Source organism: Acomys minous (genome assembly GCF_964271855.1).
Source record: "Acomys minous genome assembly, chromosome: 6".
NCBI lineage: Eukaryota > Metazoa > Chordata > Mammalia > Rodentia > Muridae > Acomys > Acomys minous.
In genome coordinates, this window is record NC_140487.1 from 39,157,971 (window position 1) to 39,171,858 (window position 13,888).

General features: G+C 54.0%; 1 protein-coding gene across 3 annotated transcripts; it reads right to left on the reverse strand.

Moving 5' to 3' along the window:
• Positions 1-699: 699 nt before the first annotated feature.
• DRC11L (dynein regulatory complex subunit 11 like) lies at positions 700-13,828 on the reverse strand. Of its 3 annotated transcripts, none has more exons than XM_084785952.1 (19): positions 13,737-13,828; positions 12,830-13,157; positions 11,953-12,072; positions 11,025-11,210; positions 10,425-10,496; positions 8,897-9,102; positions 8,284-8,368; positions 7,743-7,868; positions 7,527-7,602; positions 6,937-7,043; positions 6,143-6,226; positions 5,965-6,023; positions 4,687-4,769; positions 4,439-4,546; positions 3,719-3,918; positions 3,334-3,420; positions 2,587-2,764; positions 2,093-2,337; positions 700-1,643 (listed from the first exon to the last, which is right to left on the reverse strand). In XM_084785952.1, exons 1-19 carry the CDS (start codon positions 13,745-13,747, stop codon positions 1,536-1,538), a joined length of 2,469 nt encoding a protein of 822 aa, XP_084642078.1. In that variant the 5' UTR covers positions 13,748-13,828; the 3' UTR covers positions 700-1,535. The 3 variants fall into 3 exon arrangements, with proteins under 3 accessions (XP_084642078.1, XP_084642077.1, XP_084642079.1); XM_084785951.1 differs by having other exon boundaries at positions 5,965-6,026; XM_084785953.1 differs by lacking the exon at positions 13,737-13,828 and having other exon boundaries at positions 5,965-6,026; positions 11,953-12,068; positions 12,830-12,912.
• Positions 13,829-13,888: the final 60 nt, after the last annotated feature.

A 13,888-nucleotide genomic window follows, 5' to 3' on the forward strand; every position in this document is an offset into this window, starting at 1 on the left:
GGTTGCTCTAGCCTTGAGGCTGTCCACTGGTCTGGCTCACACTGACTCTTTGGTTTGTTGTTGTTTGCTTTGTTTTTTGAGACAGGGTTTCTCTCTATAGCCTTGGGTGTCCTGGACTCACTTTGTAGACCAAGCTGGCCTCAAACTTACAAAGAAGATCCATGGCCTCTGCCTCCCCTGAGTGCTGGGATTACAGGTGTGCGCCACCATGCCCGGCTCTTGCTCTGACTCTTAACCATGAGCATTGATAGACTTTCTTCATGTCCTCTTACAAGGTTGGCATGTCTGCCTTTTAAGAAAGCAGTGTTGGGGCTGGAGAGGTGGCTCAGAGGTTAAGAGCACTGTGTGCCCTTCCAGAGGTCCTGAGTTCAATTCCCAGCAACCACATGGTGGCCCACAACCATCTATAATGAGATCTGGTACCCTCTTCCGGCCTGAAGGTGTCCATGCAGGCAGAGTACTGTATACATAATAAATAAATCTTAAAAAGAAAGCAAGCAAGCATTGTTCCCCATCCACTAAGAGGGGGTCTTTGTAGGAGAGAGATAGTAATAGTTACTTTTCTCCTTGCCTGACAAATCAAAACAAAAACCCCCAAAGAAAGAATGAGCAAACAAACAACAAACAAGCAGCCCTCACACAACAACAACAAACTTGATGAAAAGAACTTAAAGCATGAAAGGTTTATTTTGGCTCACAGTTCAAGGGTTCACAGTCCATGATGTTGGGGGTAGCTACAGCGGCAGGAAGGTGAGGCAGCTGGTCACATTGCTTCAGCAAACAGGAAGCACAGAGTGAAGAACACTAGTGCCCAGCTTACCTACTCTTTTGGTTTCAGTCCAATGACCCCACCCCAGGAGTCGGTCCCACCCACACATTTAAGGTGGGTCTTCCCACCATATTCTATCAACTTCCTCCCAGATATATACCCAGAGACTCCTCTCCAAGGTGTTTCTAGGTCCTGTTCATTGACCGTCATGGAGGGGGGACCCACAGAGGGCATTGCGTCTACCCATCTCTATGATCCTCCGCAGCCCTTCCAGCTGCACTCCCAGCCCCTTCACATCACTCTGTAGATGCTTTGCCATGCGTAATTGAGTCCTGATTAGGAAGAACCTTGGAGGATGTTCTGCCCAACATCGCCTCATATGCTCACTTCATAAAGAAGGAAACTGAAGCACGGACAGGTTCCAGAGGGAGTGGGTGCCGGCGGCCTAAAGCCTAGTCAGCTCCCCTCTAGACTTGGCATTTCTCCCTTTGGGTCTTCTCCCCCTCTGCCCTTCCCTTCGTGGTGGGTTTTTTTTTCTCCTCTTCCCTTAAGTACCTTGGGCAAGTGAAAGTGGAGAGCCAGGACAGGAAAAATGACAGGACAAAGTCACAGGGGTGGGTTAGAGGAGGCCGGGACCGGGGTCAGGAAGACATAAAGATGATGAACAAGCGAGGAAAGCCCTCAGGAGCCACCTGGGCCTTTATGTGTCTGTCCTGCCCCTTAAGCCTGGAGGCAGCACCCATTCATTCACCACAACACACCACCATCACTTCTTTTTCTTCTTCTCCTTTGCCAGCCTGGCATCCTCAGCCTCCTGTTGGTCCTTGGTAAATTTCATATTCTTTTTTCCCAGAGGAGTCTTGAAATACCATTCCTGGTTTGGCACAGAAGCAGGGACTCGGTTCGCTGGATGCAACCTTCCTTTACCCTTACAGTTTTCTCCCATCATCTTCCTGGGCTTGGGAGTTGGGGGGGGGGCAGGTACCTTCGCTGCAGGGGCTTCTCCTAGTTACCAGTAAACACTTCAGGCCCTGGCGTCAGCCATTCCTGAAAGGCATGCCCTCCTCCCTCCACCCCTACAAGACCTCTGTGACTCCTATGTTCTAACCGTCCTCTGAGGATGGACACCAAATCAACAGTGGTGCCTAGTACCAGCCAACAGCCCAGGTGGCCCTTCCCAGCTTCTTTCTTCAGGCTCTTACACCTGGGGGCGGGGGCTCCCTACTGTTAATTGCTCATCTACCCCCTGGCATGCGGCGGGGGAGGGGGGCTGACTCCAGGCTGGTGTTGCTGAGCTCACTGAGCCTGGCCTAGCAGCCTCACCTTTAGGGATTCCTCCTCTTCCCTGTATACTGGGTCCAGCCTTGCCAGGTGCCCCACAAATTCGGATGCCACCAGTGGCCTCTTGGACAGTTGAAGGATCCGCCGGTCAGTCAGCACTGCCTCAATGGCTTGTAGAATGTGACCAGGTGTGTAGCCATCGGACATCCTAGCCAGAGCATTGATGTCCAGATTCTGGACCAGCCGCGTGCCCTGTTCTCGGCTCTCGAGCATGCGTTTCCAGAGTACTGGAGGGGGCGGGGGGGGGGGGATGGGTCAGCGACCTGTGTCTAAGCAGGCTCTGGATCCTGGAGGGTGTGGGGCTGTTTCTCCAGTTACACAGCCAGGGTCCACCACACTGAGATCAGAAGCCAAAGAAGCTTTCCCAGGCTTTTGTCATTTGGTGCTGAAGCTGAGGCTCAGAGCAGTAGTGGGAGATGGGGAGAGGGCAGGGGTTCAGAAGGGTGTCGGTCCCTGGGTTCCATCCCTGGCCTCACCATAACGGGAAGCATAGTCAGGCCGGGGTATGAGGAGGATGCGCTCGTAGAGCCGGCACAGGCCCTTCATCTCAGCCAGCTGCGGACGGTTCGTAGTCCCTATCAGCATTACGCGGTCACCAGGGCTCAGCTGCCTCGCGGCTTTCATAAGGTCCTTCTTTATTCTCTTAGGGTCCATCTGCTCCAAGGAGGAAAGGTTATGGTTTTGGGACATGGTGACAGAGGCTGTGGTACCTCTGTCCTCAGAGCATGTGGCCTAGGCTAATGCTTCACGTCAGTCCTGTATGGGGGGGGGGAGAGGGGGGAGAGGCCCTTTGTTCAGCTTAGAGGCAGGGAAAGGAGATATGACAAGTGACAAGCACAGAGGACTTGACCAAGGTGTGTCTATGATGTTTTCTTTCTTTCTTTTTTCTTCTCTCTCTTCTCTCTCTCTCTCTCTCTCTCTCTCTCTCTCTCTCTCTCTCTCTCTTTTGTTGTTGTTTTTTTGTTTTTTGAGACATGGTTTCTCTGTGTAGCCTTGGCTGTCATAGACTCACTCTATAGACCAGGCTGGCCTCGAATTCACAGTGATCCACCTGCCTCTGCCTCCCGAGTGCTGGGATTAAGGCATGTGCCACCACACCTGGCTTATTAGTGATGTTTTCAGTCACTGACTTGCAAGAAAGCAGTGACTTGAGCAAGCCTACCAGCCTTGCCCCAGGCTCTGGCTGTCTACCCTGGCCCTTGCTGTCTGCCTACAATCCTCACCTTCCTTTCTTCCTTTGGGACCTTCCTGTAGAAGGTCTTCTCAGTGTTTCCAATCCAGATGACAGAGGGCTGGAGGATCCGGGCCACCTGGAAAGGTTGGAGTGTAGAAACCAGATGTCAGGGATCATATCCCCAGCTGGCCAGACCCCAGCTGCTGACCCTGGAGCCCCCTAGTTTCTACACTTGCACTCCTCCGTCTCCATCTCCTCTCACATTCCAGGCTCCCACAAAGGTTGCTGGAAAGATGTCAGTTGAGGTCCCTGCATCTCAGTACAACGTAGCCCCCCCTCCCCCCCCACACCCCGCAAACTGTTCAGGAAAATCCACCGTGCTATTATCTCTGCCCTGAGAAATCAATCCACTCTTCAAGCTCAAGGCTGCAGACCTTAAAGACGATGTGCACAAGTAGTTGTGTCCCATTCTTTCCTGGGTATTTGCCCATCACGTTGTCAGGTGACAGGTCAAACAGGTTGGCACCGGTTTCTGTACACACCGCCTGGACCAACATCTTCTTCCCCATGCCAGAAGGTCCCACTAGCAGGATGGAGCGGACATGGGGAGCCAAGCAGTGTATGTCGTGGGAGCCTGGGAGGAAGTAGGCAGACCTGGATCAGTCCATGGACCAAAATTGGGCAGTAGGCTGTAGAAGACTCTGGAAGGTTCTGCCAAAGCCTGCAGCTAAGAGGGTGAGGTGTGGGTCTGGGCTGTGCTAGCTTCCCCAAGCCTGCATCCACAGCCTGCTAAGCAACCTCCATGGTAAGGAACTGTGTGTGTGGCCAGGAGGGAGCTCGGCTTTTCCATCCTGTACACCTCCACCCCTTGATCATGCTGGCTGGCTTCGAAAGGCACATGGCACACTGGGTTGGAAGGCTCCTAGTCTCTGACTTAATAAGCTTTCAGGGATGCCCTTCTGAAAACGAGGCTGGCTACAGGATGTCACTTGATCTCTAGGGTGGCCCAATTTGAGTGTAACTGCCAGAGGATCTGTAAACTTCAGGGGTCCTGCATCCACTAATGTTAGGCAAAGTCAGGCTTGCACAGGTCCCCTCAGCCATGCTCCCACGGTCCAACTCAGACCTGGCTTTTAACTCCCCTGAATTCTCACCCAGCCGAAGAATCCCATACAGTGCTATGTTCTGTCGTATATCAAACAGGGAAGGCATGGGCATCTTGTTTGCCAAAGTCAGAGTGGACCCAAGATAGAGGCAATCACCTGCGGCAACAGAGAGGGCCTAGATGACAAATGGCACTCCTGTGGGTGTCTGAAGGACAGATCTGCTGGGGGAGAGGCCTCAGGAAAGGGCAAGGGTGAGGAGGCCACACGTAGGTGCAGGGGCCTGGGAGGGACCTCACCAATGTAGTCATTAAGCGTCACCAGCAAACTCTTCTTTATAAGGCCAATAACAACAAGCTCTTCAAACAATGAGTCCACAGACCTGAACAGGGTGGTGCCAAAGGACCCCACAGACATTAGTGAGAGGGGACAAGGGACAAGGAAGTGGAGATGGAGGTGTGTGTGTAGGCACGAGAAGAGAGGACAAGGGGTGCCCTGGTGATATTCTGTGATCAGAAATGTCAGCCCAGCTTCTGGGCAGCCAGAATCAGATGCTGAGGTCCTGCCCTCCGCCTTGTCAGGGGACAGGAGACACAGTGGGTGCCCTGCGGAATGTGGCAGAAGCCAGAGGGTCCCCCTGTGACAATGCCCTCCTCCAGCCTTTCGTGTCCGCCGTTTGAATCTGAGTTCAGCACATCCCTTTCTTCCCTCTTCCCACACAAAGTGTGGGTGTGAATCCCTCGTGAGTGTGGCCCTCAGGCAGCTGGCATGGGTGTGAATCCCTTGTGAGTGTGGCCCTCAGGCAGCTGGCATGGGTGTGAATCCCTTGTGAGTGTGGCCCTCAGGCAGCTGGCGTTAGTGGGTAGAAGGCTCCCTGGCCGATCAAAGGGCAGGAGTCAGCCAAAGGTTGGAGGGATGCTATGTGTGATGATTATAAACTCCAGGTGTGTTGTTCTGCTTTGTCCGTGAGAGAGTCATATAAACATGCAGGTACATGTGCGTGAACACGCATGTGGAAATCAGAGACACCAACATCGAGTCGCCTTTCCTTAACTGCTCGGTCTCTACCTTTACTTTTTGAGACAAGGTCTCTCACTGAACTGAAAGTGGGCTGATTTTGCTTGACCAGCCAATGAACAACTTATGTTCCCACTTACGTCCCCGCCCCGCCCCCCCCCCCACCACCAACTGACTCACAAGTGGGCAGCCACCACTACAGCCAGATCTTGTCTGGTTTGGGGTTTTTTTTTTGTTTTGTTTTGTTTTGTTTTTTGTTTTTTGCTATGTTTTCAAGACAGGGTTTCTCTGCATAGCCCAGGCTGCCCTGCTCTGTAGACCAGGCTGTCCTTGAACTCACTGAGATCTATCTGCCTGCCTCTGCCTCCGGAGTGCTAAGATTAAAGTCAGACACCACCGAGCTGCTCAGTGGCGTTTTCATTTTTAAAGGCGGAAGCTTGGTGGCCAAGGCTAGGGCGTCAGCGAGGTGAAGTGGCTTCTCTAATGCCCAGAAGTCAGGGTTTCCACCCTGAGCCCCTCCCCCCTACACAGTGTAAGGTGTGTGCCGTGGGGTCCACTACCTGTCTGGGGTCAGATCTTTTTCCTTCTTCTTCTTCCCACTTTTTTTCCCAGCTTTTTTCTGCTAGGAGTGAGTAGTTAGGTGATTATCTTTGATTACCAACTCCATCCCCGCCCTCCCCCGCCCCCCCCCCCCCGCGGCACCCTCACCCCTTCCCCCAGCTATAGATCCTTATATACCTTTGGGACCTTCAGGGGTCTGGTCTCCTCCTTGTCCACGGCCAGACGCAAATTCTTTAGTTCCTGGCGCATGAGCTCGTCCACCTGGGTACATGGCAGGGTGTGTGCCAGGCAGGATAGGAGAGAGGTGGGAGGAGGAGGAGGGGGGAGGAGGAGGGAGGAGGAAGGAGGAGGAACAGGAGCAGTCTCAGACAGCCACCAAGGCTTTTCCACCAGAGACTTGTCAGGTCTCCTTCCCTCCAGCAGATCTGAACTCACAGTTTCCTCTCCATGACAAGGGAAACCTCCCTCACCAGGCCATCTGACTTGGGATAGAATCCACAAAATAGAGTCAAAGACAGGAATCTACCCCTTAAAATCTTGGTGACCTAAGCAGCTATGAGTTTTACGTGGGCTGCTGGAAGCCAGATCCCTAGCAAAGGACGGTCTGAGGAACGCCATATCCCTACCAGCAGACAACCCCAGTCATGAGGTGTAATGTCTAGGGGTGGGGGGCACGACCATTGCTGTGCCCAGTCTGACCATGGCTCTGGGCCCCTTCCCCTGCCCTCAACTCCTCATTGGTCCCCAAGGGGAAAGAGGGCACTGGACAAGCTAGGGACAGTGTGGATGATGGGACAGCAGGCAGAGCCTAGCCTGTGCACAGAGAAGAGGGGTTCACGGAAGACCGGCTGGATGCCAGGGTGGGGAACTGAGGACATGGGTGGGGAGGGGTCCAAAGTGGCCAGGCTTTCCAGTGGTGGACGAAGGGTGCGAGAGAGCAGCTTGAGGCAAGCCTCAGGCCGTGTGCCCACCTGTGCCCGGATCTCTAGCTCCACTTCCTTTCTTTTCTCTTCCCGGAGAGTCTCAGAGTCATAGTTTTGGTTTGGGTGTCTATTGTCACTCCGGCTCTTCCATACACCTGACCACATTAAAAAAAAAGGGGGGTGGTGCTGGAGAGATGGCTCAGAGGTTAAGAGCACTGGCTGCTCTTCCAAAGGTCCTGAGTTCAATTCCCAGCAACCACATGGTGGCTCATAACCATCCTTAATGAGATCTGGTGCCCTCTTCTGTGCAGGTGTACATGCAGGCAAAACACTGTATAAATAAATATATCTTTCTTTTTAAAAAGGCAACACACACACACACACACACACACACACACACTACAATCCCTTAGCTAGCCTCCTGGCTACTGTTAGCTGCCCGTCCCTGTTTCTCCTGTAGGCCTGACTGCTTGACTCAGAATTCAGAGGAAAACCAGTGACATTCCCACCCACGCGACCATCACACACTTCTTTAGCATCTTGCCTCTCAGTCTTCAGTGTCACACCTGGTGCAGATACCTCCTCTCTCCATGACCTAGGGCCCCGGGACACTCCATCCCCAGCCCTGTCCCTCTTACTTGTGTATTCCTCGTGGCCAGCATTAATCACGGGGATGAATTTGGATGGCAGCACTTTGAAAGTCACCTCTGGTTCCTAGAGCGGGAAAGACAAGTGGGCCACTGCCTCTTTGCCTGCGCCTCTAGGCGACAGGGAGCTCCTGCCTGGGGAGCCTTCTACAGTGGTGCTGCGGCTCTCTCCCTGCCCAGCAGCGCCTCTGCTGGGAGCTAGCTAACCTTCTTGGCCTTTTCATCCTTGGCTTTCTTTTTCTTCTTCTCTTTTTTTTCCTTCTCCTTCTCTTTATTCTTCTCTTGCTCCTTCTTTTTATTCTCCTGGGCTTGTGCCTCCAGTTCTGTTCTCACCTGGATCCAACAACAAGCAGTGCTGTGGAGACTGAGGGGGATTTCACAGACGTGGAAGAACCCAACGGCTGGCACAGGCAGACCTGGATTCTCACAGCCTGGGGAAACTGCCAAGGTAGAGACAGCTGAGTGTGCTGAGGCAGCACTGGGGGTCAAACAAGAGAAGGGTGCTGAGATAGACCGGTCTCATCAGAGCCACTGCCCACTCTGGGACCATGTGACTCTGGAGCCTCAGTGATGTCACCAGACCATCCCTTCTTCAGAGCCATGACTGTCTTCAGCCTCATGCAGTCCCTTTCAGCCACTCATCTTTCCTTTGGCCAGAGCTCTCTCTGTTTAGGCTAGCCCTTCCACATCCACTGCCACCTCAGCTCACGGTCACCGTTGTCTGTGCCTGACCCCATCTCAGTAGTACCTGCTCTGGAGTCCTGTCTGCAAAGATGAGGTAGGATCCACCCAAAGCCTCATCCGGATAATCAGGGAACCGACCAGTAAGGGCACTGAGTGGATACAACAGAAGGAGCTTGATGAATGGACAGAGGGATGGGTGGGTGGACGGAAGGGTGGGTGGGTGGGTGGGTGGGTAGAGGGATGGGTTAGGTGGGAGGAGGAGGGGTGGACGGGTGGAGGGATGGGTGGGTGGGCAGAGGGGTGGTGGGTGGGCAGATGATTAACTGAGTTGACTGACAGATGAGTGGGTGGAGAGCTCAGAGATGGGGTGAGTTATTAGATGGGAGGAAGGAAGAATAAACGGATGAAAGAGAGATGCGGGATGGTGGAAAGACGAGTTTAGAATAGAAAGGGCTGACGGCTCTAGGGCCATTCACGGTACTCTTCCTATTTTGTCCTGGCACCGCCTCTTCTCTCAGGGAACAGGAAGTCAGGTGGAGATAGTCTTGCTTATGGTCTAGACCAAGAGTGTTAGAGAGAACAGGGGGGGGGGATGGGGTGGTAGCTGTTTTGGAGACAATGGACTAAGAAGGGGTGAGGGATGGAGGGTTGGGTCAGCTGCAGCTGTGGACACTGACTGGCACTCAATAAACCACTGTCGGATTTGATCCTTCATCTTCTCCTTCATGTCGGGTCCCTCGGTCTCCATGAGAGAATCGTGGGTCTTGCTTATGGCGGTCTGGAATTCCTCTTCCTTTTCCACCTGCCGGATCCTCCGTGACTCCTCTGCGAGGGTGGCCTGGTTAAAGATGTCTAGCTGTGCTGTCTGGTTGGGCGAGGGGAGCTAGGGAAAGGAGAGAGAGAGGCAAGGGGGCTCAGGGTTTTACATAGGATGGCCCAGCCCCCGTGTTTAGACACACACACACCTGCCTCCACGTCAACACACCCACATGCACACCCATGTCTTGTGCACATGCCCTCACGGAACAACGGGCATGCCTGCATCAGGAGAAATTGTGTTTGGAGCCGAAATTTGTCTGTGTAAATTACCCTGGTAATGAGTTTGCTAGATGCATCCCGGCTGCCCCCCTCCCTCAAGCAACCCTCCCCCCTGAGCCTGGGGCCCCAGCCCCCATGCATGCCCCGCCCGGCGGCCGAGTTGGCAGCCGCTCTCACAGCCACTTTCCCGCCTCATTGGCTCCCAAATGTATTTTAAATATCACTCTGCGCAGAGACAATTACTGAAAACGCTGAGCTCACACTGTTGATGGGCCCGGGTGGCCAGGCTCATTCCTCACCCACTGCCGTTGCCCCCACCCCTGCTCTCCCTCCTGGGGGGGTCCCGTTCTGCAGCCTCCTAGCAAGTCTTTGACCTCTACTCCTGCACAGCAACCCCCTAGTAGTAGTCATCTAGCCTGTACCCCAGAAAAACCTTCCTTGTAGTCCTTCTGGCCTTAGACTTGCCCCACCCCCACCCCCGCCTCCCTTCCCAACCCTCTGCCAGGCAGGATCTATCCAGGGCAAAGCTCTTCTTCCCAGAGTGTGCCCGGCATCCTGTCAGGGTGTTCAACAGAGACTGGATGGATGAAGGGTGGGTTTGAGAGCAGAGGACACTTTAAGAGAGTGGGGTTGCTCACTCCAACTGGACACACACAAGCACATGTGCAACATACAAGGTCTCCACCCATTTCCCCTACATTCCCTGTGTACAGTCACTTGTAGCAGAGAAAAGAAACTCAGTTGGGCTCCCAGAGCAAGTAGGGGAGACTGTGGCCTCAGGAGTCCTGGGTTAGGTGTGTATCCCTACCCCAACATGACGTCCAGTGTTTCCCTGAGACAAAGGAGGCCTAAGGACTAAGACGGAATGCTCCGGCAGGACCCACCCCTGCAGCCTCTCCTAGCTGAGGCAGGGATGCAGGGTCTAGGATGCTCTGTGCCATTGCTCTCCTGTCTCCAGTCCCCCCCCCCCCACATTTGAGATCCTATGGGATGCTCTGTAAGGGGGAAGGGCGGGAAAGCCCAGTAAGTTCCCTGTCTGTATGCTTCTTTCTCCCCACTCCCCAGGGTCTCCTGCCCTGCCTCAGTGGAGGGGGTGGACCCTGAGACAGGGGTTTGGAGGAAAAAGATGATGAAAGAGGGGCCCTCGGGGGCCCAGCGAGGGCTCACCATGCCAATGAACTCCATCTCCACGCGCCGATCCTGCTTGATGCGTTTCCTCTGCAGGTAACCTTTCCACACCTGGGGTGGGAGACACATGCCACTTAGATGCTTTCCAGGCCATGTGACCTCAGACCTAGTGGGGAGCGGCAGGGGGTCCTCCTGCTGACGGATGTCTCCTCCGTAGAGGAGGTTAGGGTAGGATTGGAGGAAAGAGCATGGTGGCTGCCCTGAAACTGGGATTACAGATGGTAGCGAGCTGTCATACGACGGGCTAAGGACCAAACTCAGAGCCTCTTCGAGAGCAGCCAGTGCTCTTAACCTTGAGACACCTCTCCAGCCCCTTCCCAGTAGTTTTGACCTAAAGGAACTGGGCTAGAAATGAGACACAACCTTTCTAGGACCTGGGTACAGAGCGGACCAGGAAAGCACTTTCCTAGGTGTCAGGCACGCCCACCCTAAGACACCTTAGTGTCTTATTGTCTTGGGCTTTATTGACAGATTAAGGTCCCAGGCTTAGCATCAAGCTGTGGGACCATAGACTTGAGGCACCTTCACTCCTGGGAGAGGTGGGTCTACCCTGGCCCTCCTTCTGTCACCCAGGGTTACCTTCTGTATGACAATGGCTCCCTGGTCCTGATTGATTCTCTGTCGCCCATCCTCTCGAGTCCTCCGATCCCGTTCCTCCTCTTTTCTAATCTCTCGCATGAATGTGGCACGTAGTCGGCCCTGCCTGGCTCGCTCAGCACTTTGCACTAGGATTAGGGCCTCAGTCCGGCCCATTACTTGCAAAATCTGGCCATAACAGGGGCAAAAGAACGGGAAGCTATGAGGGAGAACTTGTACCCAGGTGTGAGCTTCTGAGACATCGGTCATTGAGGATGTTCTAGGGACGCAGTCCTAGGTGCTGGATGTCTGTCCTGCAAAGTGTCTGAGAGCTCCAGAGAATACGAGAGCAGTCCCAGAGGGGCTGGGGGACCACTGAAGTCCCATAGGAGTATGGGAAGGTGTCCCCCGCTTACAGTAAGCATCCTGGCAGAGATGAAGTTGCTCTGAAGAGACACCGAGTCCCTCTCTTTAGCTGTCAGGTGACTGAGACAATGGACCCTCCCTCAAGGAATTGGAATCTCCCCCCCCCTCCCCCTGCCCCCAGAAGCTCATGGTAAGAAAAGAGAAGTTCTGGGAGCTTGGTGCCAGCCAGAGGGACAAGCTTGCCTCCCAGAAAGAGATCCTTACAGACCACCTTACAGGAGAGACTGGAGCCCAGACAAGGATGGGTGGGACTTTGAGGGATCTGCTTAGTTATGTCGTTTCTGGTCCACTACTTAAACCTAAAGCTCCTGTTACGATCCTGAAGGTGAACTCAGAATCGCTTCTCTGTGCCTCTTCCCAGGGAGGCCACAGCGGATACATCTTTGTCAGTTCTTCACCATTGGTTTGTCTAACTAGCCAGTTGGGGGCATGTTATTGAACCTGCCTATCTTGTTAAGACTTCCTGGAGTCAGGTGCTGACCTAAATAGCTCTGGCAACATTTACCTCCGAAGAAATCAGCGGCTCCAGTCTGGTCAGGATGTCAGCCAGCATCTTCTGCCGTGCCTTCATCGCACTGGACTGCTCCAGCTGAAAATACCTGGGGATGGGAACCTCCAGGTCTGACTTTAGCACAATAGAGGGAGAAGAAGGGTCAGAAATGAGAAAGCCAGGTCCATCTCCTGGGTTTTCAGCCTCTTCCATTTCCCTCCCACCTAGAGCCCCTGGGGGTGCGAGACTTATGGATTATGATTTAGGACTCCCCCTAAGAGTCCACCCCTTTGTTATCCTGCCCCTCATCTGTCTGAGATGAATTCTGAGAGTGCCAAACCCAGCCATGCCTCAGGAGCAACAGGAAAGCATTTGATAGTGCCTGTGTCATCCTGACTCCCACAACTGTTCATGGGGAGCCCCTCTCCCTCTCCCATCCCCAAGTCTACTGGAAGATTCCTTTGGCTATGGAGCAAGGCCTGGGCAGGACAGAACTGGACAGTGTCTAGTGGTTTGCTCTGGCCAAGCTCCTAGAACTCACAGACCCCCTGGAAATGTTTTGAGAAATGAGTGCAGATTTAGTGGGTCTGAGGTACATTCTGCATTTCCAACAAGCTCCTAGCTGATGACCAGGGATCATATTTTGGGAAGCAAGCCTCCAGTAGACTTTCCTTGCCGGTCCCCTGTGGTTCGCAGTCTTCTCAGACGCAGTGTGGGAAGCTGACTCTCTCAAAAGCCCCCGAGTTCCTGAGAGTCTAAACACCAACCCCCATCACCCTGCTCCCTAATAGAACTATCTCAGGTCATGGCCTGTCCAATCCCAACCCATGACTCCTCAGGGTCCCAACTTGTCACACCCCGTCCCGCCTTGGGTGGCTGCTCCCACACCCACCGGGGTCAGATTAAGATCCTGCAACACTCGGTCCAGGCAGTGGGTCTCGCACAGGTCAACGCGTACCAACTCGTCCTTGAGCTCCAGCACCCGGCCTGCCACTGCGTCCAGCAGGCGCCTCAGCAGCCGGCGCTTCTGTGGCTGCACCATCTGGTCATATGCCATGTCGAAGCGGCGCAGCAGCCCCAGGTAGTACAGGTAGAGCACCGAGAGCTTATACTGGAAGCTCTGCCGCTCCCGGGCGGGCACGGGTTCGAGCAGAGCTGGCTCTTTCTCCAATGCCTCTTCTAGAGTCACGTGGGAGGCCTCCCAGAGGCGTTGGTAAGCTCTAGAGAAAGTGCACTCACTGTGTGCCCACCAGCACCACCAAGAGGGGACAATGGGGACAGGGGACCAAGTTGCTGCCTTGGGGTGTTCCAGAGGGAGTGATGCTTGTCATGGTGTCAAAGTGGACTTCAGTGACATGAGGGGCAACTGGAGAACGAGTGAGCACAGGTTTGGCTTGGAGGTCTAGGATAAGGGAGTTGAGGTCTTTGATGGATCGACAAGGAAAGTAGGGGCCTGGACCAGGCTTGAGAGTCTGGGAAAGCAATAGCCTGGGCCTGGGCGTTCTAGTGAGGATGGAGTCTGGAGTCCTTTGTAAGTAAAAGTACTGCCTCGTCCACTGGTCTGAAGTAGTGGGTGAGGCATGAATGGAGAAATGCATTTGTTCCCCAGAGCCCTGGAGCTGGAATGAATAGTCCAGGGAAGTCTGCAGACTGACAACCAGTCCCAGGACGTGCAACCAGTGGCCGTGGGAATGCCCAAACCCACCCAGGGTCTGCCAGCACCCAGCTTGCCTCTCTGCCCAGGCCTCTCAGGTTCAGTACAGCCTTTTGCTCTATGCCCCCTCCAGCCCTCAACTCACCCCTCAGACATGGTGTCTTCACCCCCTCAATGCCCTTTTGTGAGTTGATGTAACCCACAGAAGCTATTCAAGGGGCAGAACAGTCTGGTTTGAAGAATTCTGACCCATTGTGTACCTATGTTCTAAAGCTGAGGGGTGGGGCTGGGGAGTAC

Bases quoted from the DNA above. Each gene is read 5' to 3' on its own strand.
- DRC11L (XM_084785951.1), bottom strand. The intron at 11,211-11,952 runs GTAAATGTTGCC...TGTTATGGCCAG, and splicing joins AGCCGCTGATTTCTTCGGAG to ATTTTGCAAGTAATGGGCCG. The intron at 3,421-3,718 runs GTCTGCAGCCTT...CAACCTTTCCAG, and splicing joins TTGTGCACATCGTCTTTAAG to GTGGCCCGGATCCTCCAGCC.